At 40.7% G+C, this 26,383-nt stretch overlaps 1 protein-coding gene across 1 annotated transcript; it reads left to right on the top strand.

The window, feature by feature from the left end:
• The first annotated feature begins 9,657 nt into the window (after positions 1–9,657).
• LOC110530341 (glutamate decarboxylase 1) lies at positions 9,658–25,842 on the top strand. The gene is made up of 15 exons (XM_021613315.2): positions 9,658–9,679; positions 10,417–10,557; positions 15,276–15,518; positions 19,469–19,559; positions 20,239–20,351; positions 23,123–23,238; positions 23,318–23,397; positions 23,495–23,549; positions 23,837–23,953; positions 24,144–24,208; positions 24,429–24,507; positions 24,633–24,782; positions 24,854–24,961; positions 25,056–25,145; positions 25,317–25,842. The coding sequence occupies exons 1-15, from the start codon at positions 9,658–9,660 to the stop codon at positions 25,512–25,514; spliced, it is 1,668 nt and encodes a 555-aa protein (XP_021468990.2). The 3' UTR covers positions 25,515–25,842.
• The last annotated feature ends 541 nt before the right edge of the window (positions 25,843–26,383 follow it).

Genomic DNA, 26,383 nt, shown 5'->3' with positions numbered 1-26,383 from the left:
TTACTGTATGCACCAAGCACAAGCAGACAAACATCAAATGAAAATAAAAATCACATGTTATTTGTCACGTACACAGTTTTACACCATGTATGAAAAGTGCAGTGAAATGCTTGTGTGCTAGCTCGCTCAACATTGCAGTAAGTACTAAACTGATATGTACACAATAGGATATACAGTATAGATTATGAATGTGCTATGTCAAGTATGACTGTATTTACAAATATAAAGTGGATAGTCATGGTCGCGCAGTTAAATAGTATGATAGAAGAGCAGCATTGGAAATATTGTGTGTTGAATTAGCCATCAATTTACCTAAAACCCAGTGTAAGTCAGGACTACTTAGCCTCATTCAGGGAGCTCAGAAGGCTAAATGGAAGGTCTCTCAACAGGTATGTCACGCTCTAACACGTATGAACAAGGCTCAATTGGCTCATGTCCACACTTTCATCAGTAGGCATCTATAAAGATCAAATGGATGTGCAAATGATTTTAACCCCAAGTGGTCATGTCATCAAGGATATTAGACTATACAAGGCAGACTGATCAGATAAATATTAGATGAATATTGAGTCATTGTTACAGGCTATTCTCAATGCCATCAAAGCATGGTCTGGAATGTTTTTTGAAAAGCTGAAGCTGTGACGATCGTCGTTGGTGGAATTAGGCCAAGATGCAGCGTGGGATAGGTTAATCATATTCTTTAATGAAAACCAAAAAAACAAGACAGAACCAGCCTTGTAGGGCTCAACAGCAACAGAAGGACAAGATCCCACAACATAGGTGGGAGAAAAAAAAAGGCTACTTAAGTATGATTCCCAATCAGAGGCAACGACAGACAGCTGCCTCTGATTGGGAACCACACTCTGCCAAACACAAAGAAATACAACACATAGAATGCCCACCCTGACCAAACCAAATAGAGACGTAAAAAGGCTCTAAGGTCAGGGCGTGACAGAACCGAACCACAAAATAATCCCTTTGGCTAATAATGTGCGTTCTATCCATCCTTTTGTCTCTGAGAATTAATCTGCCACTGTCTCACACTGGCATTGGCTTGACTGATTAGCCAATGGTCAGTACAGGCAGAGAGGGCCAAATCAGATAAGTCCTTTGTCAGTCAGCACCCTGTGGAACAGTCACACTATTGGAGGATAGATCCACTCCAAGTGACAGTGAGCGAAATCAATGAATTAGCTTGTCAGCTACTGTCTGTAAATGAGCCAATGAAGCTGAAGTTGTTCCAAAAGCTTGTGTCATCACAATAACTATTTGCACTTATTAGGTGCAATCTTCTCTAGTTTTTCTAAACATATTTTTTTACTGAGATTCCTTTAAATATAATTTGCTGATCTTCTTACAAATCAAAAATACTGTCGTCAAAAGCATACTTATCATTATTCGATTTCTACACAACTCTGGAGTACACTATCCATACTTTTCACAGTTGTCCCCATGTGTACTATTGAACTCATAGATCCACCGTTATGGCTGTGTTTACACAGGCAGGCCAATTCTTCACATTGCAATCTTCCATCCTCACTCCTCAACAACAAAAGGAGGTGGGAGGGTTTGGTGCTGATCTGATATAGTATGTCATACTTGAATTTATCCAGGAATCTCAAGGTTAGCTTATTAACACATCACATTCTTTCAAACCGCCATTCAGTGTTTTGCTGACAGCTTTGTAACAACTTTCGATCACACTCGCGGTACTCTGACATCACCTCAAAGGATCCTGACAGCATGGTAATAGAAAAAATAATCACATTTAATGTGGCCTTATCATTTCTTGGCACAAAATTATAATTATTAACCACAAATCAGATGTACTGTGTCTTGGTCCTAAAATACTTCAAGAATCGATGTGAGTTTGTGAGAACATGTTGCAAACAGTTATGTCAATTGTTGTAGGGGTCAGGTTGGTTTTCAGTATTCCCTAACTGTAACAGGATGTACTAGACGTTGTCCACCTTAAGTGGATTTTAAATAGAGAGGATGGCTTCAGGTACACCCACAATCACTTGGTTACAAATGTACGTATTTTGTCAAATGTATGTATTTTTCAGGGATAGCTTGGGTTAAAGCAAAACAACATTTCTGACTCAGGCCATTAGCACGAAAATTCTGGGAAGTTGCCATGGCTGCATTGCAGTTTGGGCAGTTGACATCTTTGCAAGAATCTGTTAAACAATCAACAGGTTGATCATTTCAGAGGTTTCCTATAATCCATCAGCAACAACCATTCATTCATGTACAGTACATAGAAATATCCCTCTTTACAATCCTTGTTTTTTCTGTTATTTTTCTCATTCGTGCTTTGTTTTGATTTAGGTGGAGTTGGTTTCTGTGTCCTGGGACCAGCTGGTGAAAGAAATGGGCTGTCCTTTCTCTTTTGTGTGCTCATGAACAAGGCAAAATTAGAAGTTGTACATGGCTGCAGCAGCTATGGTAATATATGGATATGACTAAATAAATGAAGGTGGTGAAAGAATAGCTTTTTCGAAGGGTTTATTGGTCTAACCTTTATTACCTGGAGGCCGCTTGAGGTTATCACTCTTTTTTCAAGAGAGACCTGATGAGACTCATCATTTGATGGGGAAATAAACCACCAAATCTTCAAGTGATTTTTGTTTGTGTGTCTTGTACGCAGATACGAACCCCTTTGGCATTGCAGTCTAGGGGGGGATGGAAACTAGACCCGTAACATATCTGAGGGGGGCTGAGCTGGACCCAAGGAAAGAACTAATAAATATCCCCCAAAAAACCTACGCTAGTCTAGCCTGCTTCATGAACAGCTAGCTAACTAACCGATAAAATACAGTGGGTGGTCCTCCCAGTTCTAACTAGGGTACTTAGACAAAGTTTTCCTGGCCATGGGCAACTTGGCTTTGTTTCCCCTTTTCCCACCAACAAACAAACAGTCATACACCACAACAATACATAATAACGGACAAATGTGACATGTAGGCGCAAAAACTAAAGAGAGATAGCTCCAGAGACAACTGGTTGGGTTTCTTTTAAACCAAGGGAAAGGGGATGTGATTGGGTAAGGGAAAAGGAGTAGGTGTGTCTTCAGATTGGCAACTGATTGGCGACTGATTGGCAACTGATGACTGCCACCTGTGACTAGGGCAGAAGGAGAGAAAACAAACAACAACTGCCCTTCTCAGATTAGAATCTAGAAAATGTACTAACATTCCAAGTGTTAGATTGATTGATTAATTTTATTTCAGTGTCATACACTAATTGGTGCCAAGCCCACATGTGCTTATAAGACACTATTTCTTGAAGTACGATGTGCACAAAACAAAATTACATTTTGCAATTAACACGCATACATAATGATCATGGCAAGTACAGCTACCATTTTGTAACATTATACAAACAATACATTTCTACTTCTCCCCAGGCTTTGAACATAAATTGAGCAATATCAAATACGCTCTGTGTAAAGGGGATTTTCAGGTGAACAAAATAGAACATCAGTTGCAGATATAGTCAATCAAAAATCAATCTGGTTTAATATAAATTTGCAGACAGGGAACACAGTATCTGCACAGGAGCAGAGAATAATGTCTTACTTGACCTTATATCCTAATTCCACAGCACCAGGAAGTCAAAACAAATTTGTCAGCTGCTAAAGAATCACAGTGTTTCACAGAATACAACAACAATCACTGCCCTTAGTCCTTGGACCTCCAGACCTCCTGGCGGCCCTATCAACAGATACGAGTTTAACAAACAGCATTGAATCTAGTGTCCATCAACCCGCACAACCAGAACACTGGAAATCACAGAAAGAGAAAACATATTGTGTTAATCATTCTAAAATGAATAAGAACTTTAATCATCTTAAATATTCTCCATTACAGTCCCCCGTTTTGGTCATTCGACATCTCCATCAAAAGTGACATGTCAATGGCCAATCAGTATCTCAATGCATTTTCAAGTTTAAGATTATTACAAAATTCACAGTGTGTAGACCCCCACAATCAACCTGCCGTTTCAAAAATAATTATTCAGATATGCTACAGTTCAGAACTCACAGACGTACAGTAGAAGCCATTGATGATGTCCAGGATATTGTGTTTCCCAACCAGACAAGCTTTAGCCTGAGCTGTCACCACCATCACCTGCTGTACATTCAGCCTCATCAGACTGTCCCAAGCACCAACAGCATGAGAGAAGTATGGGGTTATTTTCTGCTTCTGCATCCTTTCACCCTTTTGCATCCCGTGTAGCTCAGTTGGTAGAGCATGGCACTTGCAACGCCAGGGTTGTGGGTTCGATCCCCATGAGGGACCAGTATAAGAAAAAGTATGAAAATGGATGCACTCACTACTGTATGTTTTTCTGAATAAGAGTGTCTGCTAAATGACTAAAATGTAATTATTTAGATGCCAAACTCACCATCGGTATGTATGGCCAAAAGTTCTATGTTCATGTCATCTGACCAGGACTGGCTCCAGGCAAAAGTGACATATTGAGGGTGGGAACGATGTGGTGATTTCCACTTGGAGTGGAGAAATAACAACAAGTAGAGCACTGTCAGTGTAGCTAGCTAGCATGCTAACCTTATCTAGCTAGCTAACCTTATCTAGCTTATCTGTTGTTGTACACTGTATTCGAAAGATTAGCCAGAGATTTAGGCTATGGCTTGTTCTAAAGCTGGATTTGTCAAAAGCATTGAGGGAAAACTTTGCCAGAGATGGATAGGGGAAACCAGCATCTTTGACTTTGCCATTTGTTGTTATCGTCAAAGTTTTGTCATGTTCCATAAATTGCAGGCACAAATCCGCAAAAGAAATAGAAAGAATAAGATGAAGCTCCTATAATATGGATAGTCTAACTATTGAACGGTTTTGGACGAGAGACAAGTTTTTCTACATTGAAATGGACATAATGCAACCTTTAGTAGGCTGCTGGCGAGAACAGATCGTTCCAGAATCAGATGTTACCAGAATGTGTAACTTTGGCTATTAAACGCAAAAAGTGAGAATTAGGCACACAAAAAGTGTTTAAAGTGAGAATTAGGCAGGTATGATGCAGAAAAAGAATGTAAATTCTTGCCTACTTCACCATATTTTATTTTATTTGTGAGAAGTAAGAAAATGTGTGAGTAGTTCCAGTTCACTAGCTATGCCGTAGCCTCGTTACGGGAAGCCTGAGGAAGTTCCATGGCAGAAATCAGCTAAAGAGGGGTCAGAACCTGGTGTAAATCAGTGGAACCTCACAAAACGTTAAACCAATCAAATGCGTTGCTTGGATGGAGTTCCAAAGGTGCTCACCAGATTGATGCTGCAGGAGCAACAGGGAGGACTAAACATGTCAACAAAACAAGCACTGGTAACAAAACATTTTAGAACGTTTGCAGCACGCTGGTTTTCACAGCAATTCCCTGTTATTTCGAGATGAGCAGCTGAAGCTGCAGCAAGAGGTGAGAAATGGTACACATTGCTGGCACTTCTCAATTTTAAAAATGTTGACGTTTTCGAAGTGATACTGTATTTGGCTGTAAAGGCTAGCATGAGGGACAAATAGCTAACCACAATGTTTGTTTTGAGAAGTTAGCTAATGTGAGGAATGTGATGGAATACTATTTGCTGTTGGCTTGTGTGGGTGTATGTGTTATGCAACATAGCTGACTTGAGACATTGTTAACAGTTTCAGGGCCATGGGTCTTTTTCATGATGGAAAAATACAGAATAACATGAAGACAGGAACTGTGCAATGAGATGGGGGCACATTCAGAACGTAGTGTTGCGAGAACAAACTGTCTTTTGTTAGATAACAGGAGCCAGGTGCCTGATAACTGTATATTCTACACAACTACAACGACTGACCGCTGAAGCGCCCAGGGTGCTGGGACCAGCTCGGGCGCCAACAATCAACGATAGGCTGGGTGAGTTTAAACCACGCCCAGTCTCTACTCTGACAGGCCGGCTCGGAAGCAGGAACTACCTCTGTCAGAGTATATTATAATAATTTTGTCAGGAACAAATCAGTTCTCTGTTTGCCCTGCGAGGTGGGACAGAGAACCCGTATATACGAAAATTGAATTTACCACTTATTGCCTAGCTAATAAAAAATACATAGTATACAATCGGTGACTCAATGTCATATTTATCCTGATACCAGATTCGAATTGATGCAACCCTAACACTAATCTTGTAATATACCTAGGTATAACTAACTAACTAGCTACCAGCTAGTTCAATTTCTCTCATGATTATGAAGCCAACAACATTTTTCAAAAAAAAAAGCATATTATTGACCTTAAAGTTTAGCTGTGTTAGCCCAGTCGCTAGCTTATCCAGGGTCAGTGATGCGAGCAATCATGTACTGTCTATAGGAACTGCAATAATTTTGCTAGCAAAAATGATAAATTGAATGAAATTAAATGAAATGAACCTCATAAAATGTTACCTGTAAAGCTTATCTCCTGTAGCCTAATTGCCATTTCCTTATTTTCATACTGTACCTAAATTAAAAGGCATGTACAAAATCTGGTATAATTGAGAACATATAGCTCAACATGTAAACAATGTGTGAGTTTAGCTATTCTCTGCTTCAGATGAAGATGCCGATAATAACAGTAATGTCATCATACTGGAGACCTATGGCTGCATTCGCGATGCACGCAATAAGCTGCAAAATGTATTCACATAGTTGATATACTGACAATCAAATAAAACTGGAGATCTTACCACTGGACAAAAAGAAAATATTAATTTGAGAATACAACACAGAAACACAGACACATTAGAGACAGAACCCCTCTTTATTGCAGGATTGTGATGATTAATCAACAGTGACACTAGATCATTTTGAATAATAGTTTAACAGTTAAAACAAGTTTAAACACTTCAATTCAAAGAATCAACACCTCATCACTTCAAAATGTAGAAATAAGATAACTCATAATATGAGTAGGATTAGATAGCTTAGTGTAAACAACAATAGACAATTGAGTAGTCACAAGTAGGCTATTATTACTAAAGCAGGGCCAACAATGCTCCACTGATCCCTGATCTACTGGGTGAGGAGACTTCCATTCCAGCCCAGCAATAGCACACTTAATTATCAACTCAATAGATTTGATCAGTTGAATCAGGTGTGTTACAGCTGAGCTGAAACAAAACCCTGCACACCTAAAAGGGTTGACCTGCTCCAATTGTAATTGGTTTATACATTGTGTTTGATGTTTAACAGTATTTTAGTATACTACATTTGCTAAGATAGGTAAGCCTACACATACAGTATAACCAATTTTTGTATTTATTTAACTAGGCAAGTCAGTTAAGAACACGTTCTTATTTACAATGACAGCCTAGGAACAGTGGGTTAACTGCCTTGTTCAGAGGCAGAACAACAGATTTTTACCTTGTCAGCTCAGGGATTTGATGTAACAACCTTTTGGTTACTGGCCCAATGTTATGTTCCTATTTTCTCTCAGTCTTCAAAGTTTACCTCTCTAGGGACTGGAACTGGAGAATCTTTTCAAAATGTCCTCCCACAAAATGACCTGCCCTATCCAGTAGCCCACATTCTCTCTTTACCGACAGCTTAAGCTGCAATTTCACCATGTTCCATGGCTGCTATCCACTAATGCATTTGGAGACTGTGTATTTAATTTAGAATGATTACATCAATATAGCTAGCTAATAGGAAGATAGCTAGCTGGTGGCATAGCTGATGCCATTTAATTAACTTACCTAAACATGGTGTAAAGTTAGCTGGCTAGCTATCTAGCAGCTCACTTGAGTTAACCTATAAAGTGGCCTACTGTAGCCAGCTAGATTGTTTTTTAACATTTAAAAAAATGTATTTACTTACTTGAATAGGTTCCCCCACTGCCTCTGTTTTTTGGGGTCCTTACACAAACTAAATAATGGGCAATCTTCAAGATATTTTGGGGATAGCAAAGCGCAGCCAGCAGCCTTGTGGACAGGACGAATGGAGTCAGAGCGGGTTGGCGTCGTTTTTTCGTCTAAATAAGGATGCATAAACAGAAAATAACCCCATAAAATATGGTTTTGGATCTTTAGTGTTATGGGGCTATTTTGCTTCCACTGGTCCTGGGGCCTTTGTTAAGGTCAACGGCATCATGAACGTTACCCAGTACCAGGACATTTTAACCAAAAACCTGGTTGCCTCTGCCAGGAGGATGAAACTTGACTGCAAATGGATCTTCCAGCAAGACAATAACCCCAAGCACACATCAAATTCTCCAGACATCAACCCCATTCAAAGCCTGTGGTTTTGGGCAGTCCTATAATATTGAGGATCTCAAAATATTCTGTATGTAGGAATGGTCTAAGATCCCTCCCAATGTGTTCTCCAATCTCATTAAACATTTTAGAAAACGTCTCAGTGTCGGTATCCTCGCAATGTGGAGGGTGCTGGAGTATTGATAACAGGGGATCCAAAAAGCTTTTTAAACAGTATGTCAGCTGTGTTGATACACACTGTATTAACACAGCTGCCTTCTCAGCTTTATCTTTCTTATTTTTTGACCAAAGCCATTCGCTCACCTGACTGTTCACATCCCATCCTCGTCACCAAGCTTAAAAGACCATTTTCAGGTGAACAAAAGAGAAATGCAGTTACGGATATAGTCAATCTTAAATCAATATGGTTTAATACAAGTTTGCAAACAGGGAGCACAGTATCCTGCACAGGAGCAGAGAATAATGTTTAACTTGGCCTTCACCCTTAAATCCTAATTACACTGCACCAGGAAGTCAAACTAACTTTGTCAGCTGCTAAAGAATCAGTCTTTCACAAATTACAACAGTGTCCTTGGTCCTTGGACCTCCAGTCTTGTGTCAATCCCTATCAACAGATGTGAGTTTAACATATCGAGTCTAGTGAACATCAACCCACACAACCAGAACCCTGGAAATCATGTGTATTACAGATAGGGAAAAAACATACAGTGTTAATCCCTCTAAAATGAATAACAACTTTATTAATCTTAAATATTAATTGCACCCTGTCCAAAAAATAAGTCAAGCTTTTGCTCGTCATATTATAATAGATAACGCCATAATGTCTTGTTTGCAAATAACACCCTTCTCAGATGAGAATCTAGAAATATTACCAACATTTCAAGAGTAAGAAATTCATTACTATGAGTAAGACCATGTGTATCAAGAAAGACATTGAGCTAGACACTTAAACATGCTCTCACAAACAATAATCATTATTTTAATGTCATATAAATCCAGTTGCCAGTTTTAATATATTATTCCAATCATGTCTTCAGATCAAAGGAAACATTCACAACAGTCTCTTTTTGATCCTTCAGAGTACTGTATGCAGGTTGAGTAGCACACACAAACATATTTTGAGCCAAATAATTACACACAAAAGGACAAAAAAAGAAAGAGGAGATCATAATGAATTGATGTGGTAGCTAGTGATTGTCAGAAACATTTTGGGGAGGCTCTCATTCTCAAAGGTTTTTGGAATAGCATTGTTTCATTCAGGTTGAATAGCCTTGTGTCATAATGCGCCCACCACCACGCCTAGTTCCTCCAGGGGGTTATATATTCCACAAAACCATTCCAGGTGCATCTCATGGAGGGGCAGCAGTGGAACAGTGAGATACTGGACAAACTTCACTCCCAGAACTCAATCATATGTGGACACATTATGGATTACTTGCAGCTGCCAGGTCAGAGTCAAATGAGCATATCAATTATTTAGATGTATCTCTATGGTATATCTATCTATATCTATGTGTTTTGAGACATTCGCTCAGGTAAAGCAGTAAACCCTGAGATAAGGCTTTAGGCTATTTTTTTTTACAAGTTTCTTATGATATCTATGAATAAGAAATCGTATTTGTGTTAGCATATCAATCTATTTGAAAAATATTTTGTACTCACATGGTACACATGGTATGTAAATAACATATGCAACATGTGATCGATCTGGTTGGGAACTCTGTATTTGCTTGATATTGTTGAGTGGAGACAAAGAACAAGTCAGACTACTTAGTTTTAATAATGTGTTGCAATTACTTTTGTTAAGTTTGTATCTATTAACTGCATACACACAATCGTCCCTCCAGGCCAGATTCACAATCTTTTGACAGTCTGTTCATTTCTCTGACCTGGCCCTGGCCATTTTGATCCTTCAAACGGGCAGACTGGGTTACACACAAAACTTTGCTCCTGATTACATGGCCTGAGTTTCCTGTTGCTTACATGGTTTCAATCAAAGAATATACGGGTGACTAAGATGCTTCTTCTCACCCTGCCCTCACAACCCACCTGACTAGTACGCTTTCCCTTTGATCTTCAGTCTCTACTTTACAGGCAAAACTCAAATAATTCTTCATGACAATTTACAGCAGATATGTTAATATGGGTGTCGGATCATCATGTACTCTGCGTTTATTTGTTCCAGAAAGCATCACAGAAAAATCTACACCTGGTGGGCAGATTTTGGCAGAGAGTAAACAGAGAAGCTCCTCTGACAATATCAACTCTCCACAGACAAGTGACAACACCTGCATACCCAAGGACTTCAGCTGCATATACAACAAAGGTAAAGCCAGGCCAACAAAAGCTGCATTATGAGGCTGATGAAAGCTACTGCTGGAGCCTTTTCATCAGTTAAACTGCTCTCGAGGTCTTCGTCCCAAATGGGACCTTTTTCCCTATAGAGTGCCATACTTTTGACTAGGGCCCATAGGGTCAAAGGTAGAGCAGTGTGGGGACTAGGATGCCATTTGGGACACATGTCAATAAAATGTATTTATTAAACCTTTTTTTTTACATCAGCCGATGTTACAAAGTGCTATACAGAAACCCAGCCTAAAATCCCAAACAGCAAACAATGCAGATGCAGAAGACACATACAATATCAACATGGTCTGGCTTTCTATCCTGAAGGTGAAAGAAATGTACACCTGTTTAGGCGAGGTACTGGCTAGTGGAGTAGAACACTTGGGAAAAAAAGGACAGCCGCACACTCTAGGAGCTCAGATGAAATAATTTAATAACCAAAGTTTCGACAGCCAAGCTGTCTTCATCAGGGTATATTGACAAACACTGCAGGTCACTTAAGCAATAAGGCCCATGGGGGTGTGGTATATGGCCAATATACCACGGTTAAGTGCTGTTCTTAGGCACAACACAACGCCACAAACCCTCAAGGTGCCTTATTGCTGTTATAAACTGGTTACCAATGTAATTAGAACAGTAAAAATAAATGTTTTGTCATAACCACGATATATGGTCTGCTGTACCATGGCTGTCAGCCAATCAGCATTCAGGGCTCGAACCACCCAGTTTATAGTAGTTTTATATAGTTTGAAAGGACAACCATATAAAAAGGACAACAACTGTAATCATGGCCGGCTGTGGCTTGATTATATTGGTTGATTATTTACAGATATACTGTAAATAGAACATATAAAAAACGTGAATGGATAACATACGATCATAGATACAATTTGGCTACATAGGCCTACAAACAGTATTTACAATGGATAGCAAATTAAATTTAAGGTCCAAACGGCCTCTCGTTTTAACAATAAATTGTCACGGTCATCCCTTCTCCTAGGGAGGGGTACGTGTTCAATGCTGATATAATGAAGGGCCAAAATAAAGTTGTTGCACCTAATTCTTGTAACGTCTGCTTCCAACTCATACTCTCAAACACGTAGATCCCCTGAACGCAGCTCACTTTCCAGCCCACTTTCCAGCTCACACTCTCAAACACATAGATCCCAATCACCTGAATTCTGATCACCTGTTCACACACCTGTATGTCAGTATCACACACTATTTAGTTCAGTTCTTTGCACCCCATCATTGTGAGGTATTGTTTGTTTTGTGACACACTTCTAGTCGAAGCGCTGGTTTTCCCAGTAATTTAATCCTCTCGTGTATGATAGTTTTTGCCTGCCTCACTAACGAAGCCTTTTGCCTGCCTCACTAACGAAGCCTTTTGCCTGCCTCACTAACGAAGCCTTTTGCCTATTCCCTGCCTGTACTTTAGCCTATCAGATTTCCTGTTATCAACCTATTGCCTGATCTCCCGGACTACATTACTAGCCTTTTCCCTGCCTTTATTGTTGCCCTTTTGGACCCCCTGTGTACGACCTTCTGCCTGCCCCTGGACCCAGCTACCTGCCTCCTCCTGTGGTCCTTTACAATAAACACCTGCTGCGCCCTACACTTAAAACCAGCTCTCGGTCTCCCATTGTGTTCATTACAATGGTGCTACAATGCTCAGAGATTCGTACTTTTAGTTCACGCTTCGTTTTGCCCTCATAATTTTTACCACAAGGACAAGTTATAAGATAAATAACTGCCTTAGTGGCGCACGTGATAACACCTTTGATTGGGATCTGTTTTCTGTTTGAGAATGTTTGGAGGATCTACATTTGTAAGTGCCATTGCATTGAGTGCAGCAATTACACTTGTAGTTTCCATCCGGTAGAGGCTCAAGGAGATGTTGTGTGGGGGTATTTTGTGGTGGTAAATCAGAGTTTACCAATTGATATCTGAGATTTCTGCCCCATGAAAATACGACTAAGGGAGGGTCTGAAAACACATTACCGATACAGTCATCAGTAATACTGTCTATCCTCCCTGGGAATTGTGTTCCTGTACACATGCAGGAGGGTCATCATTCACTGAGGCAGTTCAGATCAACCTGGACTCTGAAGTAGACAAAACATCGTAAACGTAAATCTATCTCCCTCAATTTAGTATGGTATATATTAATTTGTGATATGTTACAAATTACAATTTGTACAGTATGTTACGAATTTCCAATACGTATGATATGTTACAAATTCCAATTTGTTGTGGCTAACGTTAGCTAGGTGGCTAACATTGTCGAGGCTATGGTTTAGGGGTTAAGGGGGGGGGGGGGGGGGGGGGGAAGACTAATGGTTTAGAAAGAAATACTAATAAGTAGTGCACATATTTATCAATCTGATAAAGTGCATTCGGAAAGTATTCAGACCCCTTGACTTCTTCGACATTTTGCTACAGTCTTATTCTAAAATGTATTAAATTGTTTTTCCCATCAATCCCATCAAATTGTTTTTCCCATCAAAACATCCCCACAGCATGATGCTGCCATCACCATGCTTTGCCATAGGTGCCAGTTTTCCTCCAGATGTGGAGCTTGGCATTCAGGCCAAAGAGTTCAGTCTTGGTTTTATCAGACCAGAGAATCTTGTTTATAAAGGAACCTTAGCCTTTTAGCAAACTCCAAGGGACCATGTGCCTTTTACTGAGGAATGGCTTCCGTCTGGCTACTCTACCATAAAGGCCTGATTGATGGAGTGCTGCAGAGATCGTTGTCCTTCTGGAAGGTTCTACCATCTCCACAGAGGAACTCTGGAGCTATGTCAGAGTGACCATTGGGTTCTTGGTCACCTCCCTGACCAAGGCCCTTCTCCCCCTGATTGCTCATTTTAGCCGAGTGGCCAGCTCTAGGAAGAGTCTTGGTGGTTCCAAACTTCTTCCATTTAAGAATGATGGAGGCCACTGTGTTGTTGGGGACCTTCAATGCTGCAGAAATGTTTTGGTAAAATTCCCCAGATCTGTTTTTTAACACATTGTCATTATGGGGTATTGTGTGTAGATTGATGAGGAATACATGTTTTAATCCATTTTAGAATAAGGCTAACGGAACAACATTTGGAAAAGGGGAAGGGGTCTGAATACTTTCCGAATGCACTGAACAAAAATATAAATGCAACATGCAACAATTTCAAAGATTTTACTGAGTTACAGTTTCATTTCTGGGATATTTCATTTCAGCTAATGGAACATGGGACCAACACTTTACATGTTGCTTTTACATTTTTGTTCAGTGTATATCAGACACATCATTGGGGTGTCAACTAAAATACATATTCCAGACAAGATTAAAGAATGGGACATGTAGAATATAGAGGAAAACCTGGTTCAGTCTCCTTTCCAACAGACACTGGTAGACAGATTCACTTTTCAGCAGGACAATAACCTAAAACACAATGCCAAACATACACTAAGTGTACAGAATATTAACAACATCTGCTCTGTCCTTGACAGACTGACCAGGTGAATCCAGGTGAAAGCTTATTGATCACTTGTTAAATCCACTTCAATCAGTGTAGATAAAGAGGAGGCAGATTAAAGAAGGATTTGTAAGTCTTGAAACAATTGGGACATGGATTGCGTATATGTGCCATTCAGAGGGTGAATGGGCAAGACAAAATATTTAACTGCCTTTGAACGGAGTATAGTAGTCAGTGTCAGGTGCACTGGTTTGAGTGTATCAAGAACTGGAACGCTGCTGGGTTTGCATGCTCAACAGTTTCCTGTGTGCATCAAGGATGGTCTACCACCAAAAGGACATCCAGCCAACTTGACACAACTGTGAGAAGCATTGGAGTCAACATGGGCCAGCATCAACACATTGTAGAGTCCATGCCCCGACAAAATGAGGCTGTTCTGAGGGCAAAAGAGGGTGCAACTCAGTATAAAGAATGTTTTGTATACTCAGTGTAAGTCAGTGCTTGCGTCTGCAGTTTGCATGAATTTGAGTGGTTAATAGAATACATGTTGACAGAATGGCTGTGAGACAGGTAGGGCCCTTCCCAGATAGGGCCCTTGCTTCTGGTACCACTGAAGGCCCCAGTGTTCAGTCCGGCAGCTTGAAGAAGATGTGTCACCATCCAGGCTCATGTCACAGCATACAGTGGCCTGATAGCGAGATTAAAATAAATGCATTATGTACCTTTCACCACAAAAGCCATGTTAGCATTCACTGCACATGTTGCTGAACAATTCAACCCTTTTGGTAGTGTCATTGATATATGGAAATTCACATACAATATTCATAAGTTTTGACTAATACCTGTATTGTCTTGTGGGCCGCTTTAGCATTAGCTAGCCTAACATGAATCATATTACCAGAGCAAATAACTTTTTCTTTCAATACATGTGTTCTGGACCTTTTAAAAACTACTCGCGGGCCGCTAACTGTTAGATAACAAACAACCTTATCCAGTCATGTTATCTAGCTGACTAACAACCTGATACCGCGACCACCAGTATGCTTTTTAGATGGCACTGGAAAAAAGGAAAGGTGCTCTTGGATGTGCTCTCAGGCCTATAGGCTAAATCAATTGAAATCAATACCTTTTTATGGCGCTCCTAAATACTTTTTGGTGCTCTTAATTATTTAAAGATGAGCACTGACTACCAATTTAAAAAGTAAATTTAGAGCCCTGACTGTGTCCCTTTTATGTTTAGATCTACTCCCTGCTCTCAGTGGTGAGGACACAACCAAAAGTTTCTTCCAAGAGCTGGTGAACATTCTCCTCAGCTATGTCTGCAAGTCGTTCAGACGGAGCTCCAAAGTCCTGGACTTCCACCACCCTCACCAACTCAGAGAGGGCCTGGAGGGCTTCAGTCTGGAGCTCCCAGACCAGCCCGAGAACCTGGAACAACTCCTGGTCGACTGCAGGGACACCTTGAAGTATGGAGTCAAAACAGGTATCGTAAGAGATGTTGACTGTTTTGCCAAACATACTCCATTAGGGGTGTAACGGTTCACCAAGCCCAAGGTTCAGTACATATTGCAGTTTTGGGGTTAGGGTTCAGTTCAGGTACAGCGAGAAAATGAAATGCCAACAGTTAATGTAGTTCCTTTTTGTTTATTTAAGAAAATACAAAGTATTGGTACTCCTGATTCAAGATGATCATGAGTCATAATGCTTTATGACAGCACAGATGAAATTGTTTAAAATACAGATTTCTGTACTCTAACGCAACCCCTGGATATGATGGTTATTATATCAATATTTGAGCATTAAAGCTTTTCTACTGCCATTTCTTGCAGAATTAATTTTACAGACACAAAAATATCCCACCTTGTTAAGTGCATTTTGTTTTGTCGACATTTGGAAAGTTTGCCAACAAATTAGCTAGCTGTTTACATCAGGCTGGTCATGAAATGCTTTATCCAACAGGTACTTTACTCGCATTAAAAGGATGGATGGAAACCGGGTTAATGTCAAGCCATTTTGAGGATGCTGGAATTATATTTTGTACGAACTTGCACATGCCTACAGGAGACTTTTGAAGTAGCCACATCAGATGAAAACATTGTGACTGGTTGTAAGCTATATGTAAGCTATATTTTGTCTCCAATGTTTATTGAAAACATACATACATTTGCACAATAACCACTTGTTGTCTCTCAAATACATTGTTACAGTTGGTGGTTAACTATCTAGCAAATTTTTTGCCATATTAGCATTAATGTGAAATCTGTCAAAACACAAGTTGAAACAAGTTGAAAATGAGCCACTTTACAATTCCCCACATGGCAGTTTCTTGTCATTCTTGCTAGTAATCTGGCGACCCAGAATCACAGCAACAGAATCACAACAACAGGCTGACTTCTCCCCTATGGAAGCGAACATAGTTTTCGTGACATTATCAGCCAACCCATCTCTATGGCCACATTATTATAGGACGACTTGGGAAAATAATGATCTGCAACAGATCACGCATATCAGTATCAGAAGTAAAAATACAGCCAGACTGGCCTGCTACTATACCTTTCTAGATCTTACACACTGTCGAGAGTAGACCCACAACTGATCTAAACGTAAAGAAACATTCGTATCACAGGGCTTTTGCACGTTATTCAAATAAAAAATGTGCATGTTAGTGTAAAAGTGTATGTTAGAGTAACCGGGTGGTAGCCGGCTAGTGACAGTAACTAGGGGTACTGGGCGGAGGCAAGTGGTGACTATTTAATAGTCTGATGGCCTTGAGATGAAAGCTGTTTTTCAGTCTCTCGGTTCCAACTTTGATGCACTTTTACTGACCTCGCCTTCTGGAGGGTAATGTGGTGAACAGGCCGTGGCTCGGGTGACTGAGGTCCTTGATGATCTTCTTGGCCTTCCTGTGACACCATGTGCTGTAGATGTCCTGGAGGGCCATACTAGGTGGTGATATATTCCAATGGTGCATCTGTAAAAGTTTGTGAGGGTCTTAGGGGCCACAACAACTTTCTTCAGCCTCCTGAGGTTGAAGAGGCACTGTTGCGCCTTCTTCACCACACTGTCTGCGTGGGTGGACCATTTCAGTTTGTCAGTGAAGTGTACCCCAAGGAGCTTTTCACCTTCTCCACTGCGGTCCCGTCGATGTGGATGGGGGTGTGTTCCCTCAGCTTTCTCCTGAAGTCCATGATCAGCTCCTTTGTTTTGGTGACATTGAAGGAGATGTTATTTTCCTGGCACCACTCCACCAGGGCCCTCACCTCATCCCTGTAGTCTGTCTCAATGTCGTTGGTAATCGGGCTACCACTGTTCTTTCATGCGCATTGATGCACTTGGCCTCTCCTCAGCTATTCCTATTTGTTCTTGTGGATTCATATTGAACATTGATGCAGATTTGAATGCTTTTATGTGTGCTATGATTGCTAGTTAGCCTATTGCAGATCTGGACAAATGATCCACCATTATTGTCACTCTGAGGGGAGAGATGAGACGGCAGGGTTGACATTTAGGCTGTATATTGACCTGTGGTATAGTTAACCAATAAGGCCCGAGGGGGTGTGGTATATGGCCAATATACCACGGCTAAGGGTTGTTCATAAGCACAACGCAACGTGATACAGTATATTCGCCATAAACCCCAGAGGTGCCTTAATGCTATTATAAACTGGTTACCAACATAATTAGAACAGTAAAAAGTACTTTTTTGTCATACCCGTGGTATATCAGTTTTCAGGGCTCAAACCACCCAGTTTATAAGGAAAGTTAGTGCACGGAAAAGCGAATTGTAAAAGGGATGTAACAAAACACCTTGATATTGTCACGGGAAACTAGATGAGTGAGGAAGAATCAGGTGCAGAGAGCATATAGTTCCACAGGAAGAAGTGCACTTTAATATCGCACCGAAAACAATGCCCACAACACAGGGCGCGGAAAATGTGGACCAACCCAAACACACAGTGTACCAGGTCCGGAGCACGAACACCAAACTCATACACACGTAACATAAGAGTAATCCCGCACAAAACAAGGGCGGGTAGCCTAGCTACAAATAAGGAAGCCCATCAAGCAAACACAAAAAACACAGGTGCAACTAATAAGACAAAACAAACAGAAAACGAAAAAGGGATCGGTGGCGGCTAGTAGGCCGGTGACGACGACGCTGAGCACCGCCCGAACAGGCAGCCAACTTCGGCGGAAGTCGTGACAGATATAGGTGAGGTGCATGCAAGCAGATGAGGAAATATGGATAGAATGGAATACATTATATAGTAAAACCTGCCAAAGAGTGAATGTAAACCAGGGGGAAAAAACTCACTACCCTCCTCTGTGTCCAATAAAAAAAATCACACAACCCTTCCCAAAGCAGCAAAAAAACTAATAGACAACTCTCCCCTATTGCAGAGCGGAGACGAAGTTGTGCTGTTTTTTCGTTTTGTGGGTGATGTAGGCCAACCTGGACTCAGGAGTAGATGTAACATATTACATTTAAATCTGGGACATTCCAATTAGTATGATATGTTAAGTTTTGCATGGTATGTATTAATTTGTGGATGTCCATCATCCATTTTGTATGATATGTTGCGAATTACAATTTGTATATGTTACAAATTTCAATTCGTACAATAAGTTACGAACTGAGTACAATATATCACAAATTTGAAAAACGTATGGTATTTTATGAATTCCAATTTGTTGTGGCTAAGGTTAGCTAGGTCACTAATGCTAACATTAGTCAGGTGGATAACGTTAGCTAGGCTAGGGTTAGGGCAGGGTTTTCCAAACCCCAAGGGGTGCACGTTTTAATAATGTTAATGCACCCCTTGGGGTCCCGAGGACCGAGTTTGGGAAACACTGGGTTAGGGGTTAAGGTTAGTGTTACGTCTGTGTTGGCATTAATGTGTCAACATGTTTGAGGTGTTGACAGCTACATGGGCTATTCTCGTTGATCAGTGTCGACATATTCTCTCTGTCCATTGCTGTTGTAATCTACTGGGAAGTCAAAATGTTCTTAAACGATGATGTAGAATCCTCCTTGTTTATCGACCCAACCACTCGCCATCATACAGATCTAGTTCTTGGCTGCAAAAGGACTTTATGAAATTTGCCAATTAAGATTTGAATTTTGAACTACAAAATGTGCATAGGCTCCAGTTGTTTTAACAGAATAGCCTGAAATGTTGTTTTTTTTCAGCTCAGATTTACTCTAAGCTTATACTGTAGGCTTAGTGTTTTTGTGTGTGTTTTTTTTTATGTATTCATTCGGGAACTGAAGTCCCAGTACCGAACGGTCAAGTAAAAATATGTGTACAGTTACCCCCCATACTCCATGTACCAGTATGTCATTGGTTCTGGCCATGGGAATGGCTGACATTATAGATATCATAGACATTATAGATTAGTAGAATGTTCCAGAATGTCCTCATCTGTCCCCAGGTCACCCACGCTTCTTCAATCAGCTGTCATCAGGGCTGGATGTCATCGGTCTGGCCGGGGAATGGCTGACGTCTACCGCCAACACAAACATGTAACATTTACATTCCTTTTTATTTAACCCTTATTTTACCAGGTAAGATGACTGAGAACATATTCTCATTTACAGCAACAACCTGGGGAATAGTTACAGGGGAGAGGAGGAGGAATGAATGAGCCAATTGGAAGCAACCAAAAAAAATCATCATTAAGCTTTAATTATTTGAATCAGCTGTGTAGTGCTAGGGCAAAAAACAAAACATGCACCCAGGGGGGAAATGTTTTTTTTTTAAGTACATTCCCTCTGGGTGCATGTTTGGGGGGGCAGGACCGAGTTTGGGTAACGCTGTTTTAAATCATAATGAATAAAATAATATGGACAAGGTGAATCTGATCCTATATCAGCATTCACTATACGCTTGATACATACAGCCCCAGGTTACACTACATTCTTAGAAAAAAGGGCTCCAAAAGGGTTCTTTGGCTCTCCCCATAGGAGAACCCTTTTTGGTTCCAGGTAGAACTCTATGTTAAAGGTTCTACATGGAACTCAAAAGGGTTCTACCTAGAACCAAAATGTTTTTTCAAAGGGTTCTCCTATGGGGACAGCCAAATAACCCTTTTAGGTCCAAGGTAGCACCTTTTTTTCAAAGATTGTATGGCCCATGGTGGGATCTGTCCTCTGGTAAATGTCATTCTGCAATATGAGTTAAAGTGTAAAAACTTTTTTCCAGGTTTACATATGAAGTGTCCCCAGTGTTCATTCTGATGGAGGAGATTCTACTGAAGAAGATGCAGGAGATTGTGGGTTGGTCAGAGGAAGAGGGGGATGGAGTTTTCTGTCCAGGTACAGTGTTAGCTACATTCTGACCTTGCTATCGATACAAACAATGTAGCCAATGACAAACTTACACTTTGTTACATTTATCCTTGTTACTTTCACTGAATTGGTTCATTGTGTCCTCTTAATTTTGGATACATTGTTTAGTTGTTATGAAGTTCAATGAAATTATAAACTTAAGACAATCTCTCAGATATCCACCTATAATACAGTACTCTCTATGACTCTCTGTAGGTTACACAGACCTTTGGCCCGATCCTATTCTAACCACCTCTCGCCGGCTTTGTATTTATGCTACCTGATGAAATTGCTGTATAACATGATCATGTTGCCATCTAATGCACATTCAAATGTCACAAATTAACACTGCAGAGCTTTCCCTGTCCTCTGCCGTGCCTTAATTGTATTACTGTTGATGATATCTGGAAATGTGCATGTACACCCTTGCCCATTTACTGTTGCTAGCCACAATTCTGACTTGTGCTCTGATATATGTTTCACTGATTTCAGCTCTCGTAAAAGCCTGGGATTTCTGCACGTTAACACTAGAAGCTTCTGATTTGTAATAGACGCTAGCTAAAAATATTTAATGAGCAAGCCTTCCTTCATGACCTGGCCTCTGTAAATTGGTACAGAATCTGCTTTATTCCCTCTGTTCGAAGAAGCTTGGACCTTCTTTTTTGATATCTTCAGTTATATTGTTAACAAACCCTCCCCCATAAAGAAAATGAGAATTAGATACAGGTTCAGCCCCTTGCAGAGTTACTCCACCTCAAGAATTGCATTTGGCGAAAGGCTCAGCACACACATACTCAGGCTGACTGGCTCTCGTTCAGGCAAATGAGGAATAAGTACACTCAGGCTATCCGGAAGGCCAATGTTAGTTACTTTAAGGAGCAGTTCTGGAAAACGATTAAAGACCTGGAGAATAAACCCTCCTCCTCACAGCTGCCCATGTCCCTTAAAGTTGATGATGTGGTTGTTACTGACAAGAAGCACATGGCTGAGCTCTTTAATCACAACTTCATTAAGGCCGGATTCGTATTTGACTCAGCCATGCCTCCTTGCCCGTCCAACATTTCCTCATCTCCCACTAATACAGCTAGCCCCGATGCTCCTCCCTCTTTTTCCCCTGCCCCGCTACAATGTTTCTCCCTGCAGGCGGTCATTGAGTCCGAGGTGCTAAATGAGCTCCTTAAACTTCACCCCAAAAAAACATCTGGGTCAGATGGTTTAGACCCTTTCTTCTTTAATATTGCTGCCCCGTATAATCGCCACGCCTATCTCTGACCTTTTTAACCTGTCTCTCCTCTCTGGGGAGGTTCCCATTGCTTGGAAAGCAGCCAAGGTTAGTCCTCTATTTATATGCAGATTATACAATCTTATACTGGCCCCTCCTCAGATATTGTGTTAAACGCTCTACAACAAAGCTTTCTTAGTGTCCAACAAGCTTTCTCTGCCCTTAACCTTGTGGTTTGGTAAGAAGAATGCCAATCTCACCACAGGTGTGACTACTACCTCTGGGGGTTTAAAGCTTGAGGTAGTCACCTCATACAAGTACTTGGGAGTATGGCTAGACAGTACACTGTCCTTCTCTCAGCACATTAAATTAAATTAAATCTAGACTTGATTTCCTCTATCGTAATCGCTCCTCTTTCACCCCAGCTGCCAAACTAACCCTGATTCAGATGATCATCCTACCCATGCTAGATTATGGAGACGTAATTTATAGATCGGCAAGTAAGGGTGCTCTCGAGCGGCAAGATGTACTTTACCATTTGGCCATCAGATTTTCCGCCAATGCTCCTTATAGGACACATCACTGCACTCTATACTCTTCTGTAAACTGGTCATCTCTGTATAACAGTCGCAAGACCCACTGGTTGTTGCTTATTTATAAAACCCTCTTAGGCCTCACTCCCCCCTATCTGAGATATCTACTGCAGCCCTCACCCTCCATTCACATCCGACCGTGATTGGGAGTCCCATAGGGCAGTGCACAATTGGCCCAGCGTCGTCCGTGTTAGGGGAGGGTTTGGCCGGCCGGGATGTCCTTGTCCAAAAAATAGGCACGCTGGGCTTTTGGTTTCTCTCCCTCTAAAAACAGAAATAAATATGTTGGCCTTTATAAATATTATTTTGGCCTTTATTCAGATTACAATCACTATAAATTCTCTAGTACAGACAGTATTGAAGACTATCAAATGCTTCTCAAAGATGCCCTCTGGTGGTCAAACTAGCACTAACTAGCATTAATGGCAACAAGAGCTGATGATGAAAAAACGGGCCATAGAATTCTGCGGCAGCCCGCAAGGTGTGCAGCAGTATGGCGCAACTTTTACAGGAAGAACTACTGTACAACACCCGTTCTGCCAGTCACATTCTGTTAAAGGTACTGACAGTTGTGGCTGCTTTGTGTGATGTATTGTTGTCTCTACCTTCTTGCTCTTTGTGCTGTTGTCTGTGCCCAAGAATGTTTGTACCCTGTTTTGTGCTGCTACCATGTTGTGTTGCTACCATGCTGTGTTGTCATGTGTTGCTGCCATGTTGTCGTCTTAGGTCTCTTTTTATGTTGTGTTGTCTCTCTTGTCGTGATGTGTGTTTTGCCCTATATTTTTATTTAATTTATTTATATTTTTAATCCCAGCCCCCATCTCCACAGGAGGCCTTTTGCCTTTTGGTAGACTGTCATTGTAAATAACAATTTGTTCTTAACTGACTTGCCTAGTTAAATAAAGGTAATATACAAATAAAATAAAATGTATATATTTCCTTAGGTGGGACCATGTCCAATCTGTACAGTGTACTACTGGCCAGATACCACTTCTTCCCTGAAGTGAAGACCAAAGGGATGACTGCTCTGCCCAGGCTAATCCTCTTCACATCAGCACATGTATGTGTATTCACGTTGGGTCATGCTTATTCATATTATCTATAAACATGTACTGACATATACTTTTTCCCTATTCTAGAGTCATTATTCAGTCAAGAAATCTGCAGCAGTCCTTGGGATAGGAAGTGAAAATGTTGTGGTGGTGAAATGTAATGACTGGTAAGCAATGAGGGGAGTGTGATTTGCATTTGTTTATCGTGAACATTGACAATATCATCAGAGCTAAATGAGTGATGTCCTTTTTTTACTATTCAAGGGGAAAAATGATCCCTGCAGAATTGGAGTCAAGTATCCTTACTGCCAAAGATCAGGTAATGGATGAATGAGTCTTCTCTTGCCAAACTGAGTGATACAGGGCTTTGAATTGAATACAATGAAAGCATATATTTTCAGCCAGGGATGGATTTAGTCAAATTAGGATGAAACAGACACCCCCAACAGAATACACTCAAATCAGAATTTCTGTTTACCAGTCAACAACATTGTCTGGTGCATAAAATGAGCTACCAGAGCTCCAGTGTGTTGGCAGGGACTATTTCACAGGAACAGGTCAATACACTCATCATGATTCTTGTCATCTCTCTCTCTCTCTCTTCAGGGTTGTGTCCCATTCTACGTCAATGCCACAGCAGGCACCACTGTGTACGGAGCCTTTGATCCTCTCAATGCCATCGCAGACATCTGTGAGAGCCATGGACTCTGGCTGCATGTTGATGTATTTACCTTATAGCATCCATCATGGCTTACCGGACACACATTTAGCCTTATTTCTGATATATTTTAATTGTGCATGCTTTAGTCCAGTACTAAGCATAATTTGTGTCTGGGAAACCGTCCCCATGAGAATGTGTTATATATAAAGATAAGATTGTATTTAGAGTAAAATTCTCTTTGTTTCTTAACAGGCAGCCTGGGGCGGAGGACTGTTGATGTCCAAGCGGCACCGCGTGAAACTACAAGGGATTGAACGGTAGGTACGGTAACCAGAGAGAACAGAGATTTAAGGACACCCAACATTTACAACTCTCCAAAAAGATAATAGATTTCTGAATTTCACTCTACCATACAGCCAGGATCAATTACATTTTGGGGGTTTTGTTTCCATTCACAATTGAAATGGAATTGACCCTCAACAGTTCTGCCTTGATTGGATCTTACATGCAGGTCTATTTGAATTATGTTTATTACAGAGCCTGGTCTGTGACTTGGAACCCTCATAAAATGATGGGTGCTCCGCTGCAATGCTCAGCCATACTGGTGAAGAAAAGGGTGTGTAGTCTAACGCTATGAATATCAAAAAAATCAAGACTACCAAAACATTCCACCCTGAATTACAATTTGCACGCATTCAGAAATACACATACATAATGTAGTCAGTGGTTTCTCACTCACAGGGCCTCTTGAAAGACTGCAATCAGATGTGTGCTGAATACCTTTTCCAAACTGACAAGCACTACGACACCTCTTATGACACCGGAGACAAGACCATTCAGTGTGGCAGGCATGTTGATGTCTTCAAGCTCTGGCTCATGTGGAAGGCCAAGGTATGTAACACACACATGGATTTTTTAAAATGTAATTTATCAACTGGTCAATGAAACACATCTCTTCTTAGGGTTCAGAAGGCTTCGAATCACAGGTCAATAAATGTTTGGAAAATGCTGAGCACTTGTTTGACAAACTCAAACAAAGACCAGACTTTGAACTCGTCTTCAAAAGCAAAGTAAGTCTGTTTTTTAGTCCCTTGTAGTTATTGAATAATTCCTCAGTGAGATGCATCGTTGTAAGCCTTTTATCTGTGATACATCCCCATGCAGCCTGAACACAGCAACGTGTGCTTCTGGTACATCCCACCAAGTCTGAGGAACATGTCACCAGGTCCTGAGAGGAACAGGAGACTCCATGAGGTAATGCTACACCTTGGATCTCTAATGTTAGTGATATATTAGATGCGTCTTAATTCAACCTTTGTGGTTCTTTATCCATTAGATACTGTATATGTAATCCTTCATTACTAGCAGCAGCACATTGACTTCTGTTCATACTCTATAAAGCTAAATCACTGTTTGGTTTCTAAGGTGGCACCAAAGATCAAAGCCAAGATGATGGAGCAGGGGATGGCCATGATTGGCTATCAGCCGCTCGGAGACAAAGTGAACTTCTTCCGATGTGTCTTCTCCAACCCGGCCACACAGACAGAGGATGTGGACTACCTGTTGGAGGAGATCGCTTCTCTTGGTCATGACATCTGCATAAGGGCTGAAACCGATTTGTGAATCAGATTGTGGCTCAGATGAACTGTAAATCATGCATTTAGAGGGAAATGGGTAAAAACAATCAGAAAACTAAATATATCTCTAAATGTTTTGTTGTGTAATTACAGTCCTTCTTATGTAAAAATATATACAAATATGATTTTTGTATTCCAGAGTATCAGGGAATTGTTAGAATGTAGCCAGTTCATTTCTACATTCATTTTATTTGTGTACAACAATATTGTAGCCTATAGAGTGCATTCGGAAAGTATTCAGACCCCTTGACTTTTTTCACATTTTGTTACGTTACAGCCTTATTCTAAAACTGATTAAATAATTGTTTTCCACATCAATCAATACACAATATCCCATAATGACAAAGGAAAAACTGTTTGTTAGAAATGTTTGTAAATTTATAAGAATAAACAAACAGAAATACCTTCTTTACATAAGTATTCAGACCTTTCGCTATGAGACTCGAAACTGAGCTCAGGTGAATACTGTTTTCATTGATCATGCTTGAGATGTCTCCATCACTTTATTGGAGTCCACCTGTGGTAAATTCAATTGATTGGAGATGATTTGGAAAGGCACACACCTGTGTCTATATATAAGGTCCCACAGTTGACAGTACATGTCAGCCAAAAACCAAGCCATGAGGTTGAAGGAATTGTCCGTAGAGCTCCAAAACAGGATTGTGTTGTAGCACAGCTCTGGGGAAGGGTACCAAAACATTTCTGCAGCATTGAAAGTCCCCAAGAACACAGTGACCTCCATCATTCTTAAATGGAAGAAGTTTGGAACCCTCAATACTTTTCAAAGAGCTGGCCACCAGGCCAAACTGAGCAATCAGGGGAGAATGGCCTTGGTCAAGAAGGTGACCAAGAACA

The sequence above is a fragment of the Oncorhynchus mykiss genome, chromosome 8 (genome assembly GCF_013265735.2).
Source record: "Oncorhynchus mykiss isolate Arlee chromosome 8, USDA_OmykA_1.1, whole genome shotgun sequence".
Taxonomy (NCBI): domain Eukaryota; kingdom Metazoa; phylum Chordata; class Actinopteri; order Salmoniformes; family Salmonidae; genus Oncorhynchus; species Oncorhynchus mykiss.
Note: the sequence above shows the minus strand (reverse complement) of the source record. Positions and strands in the feature narration are given on the sequence as shown.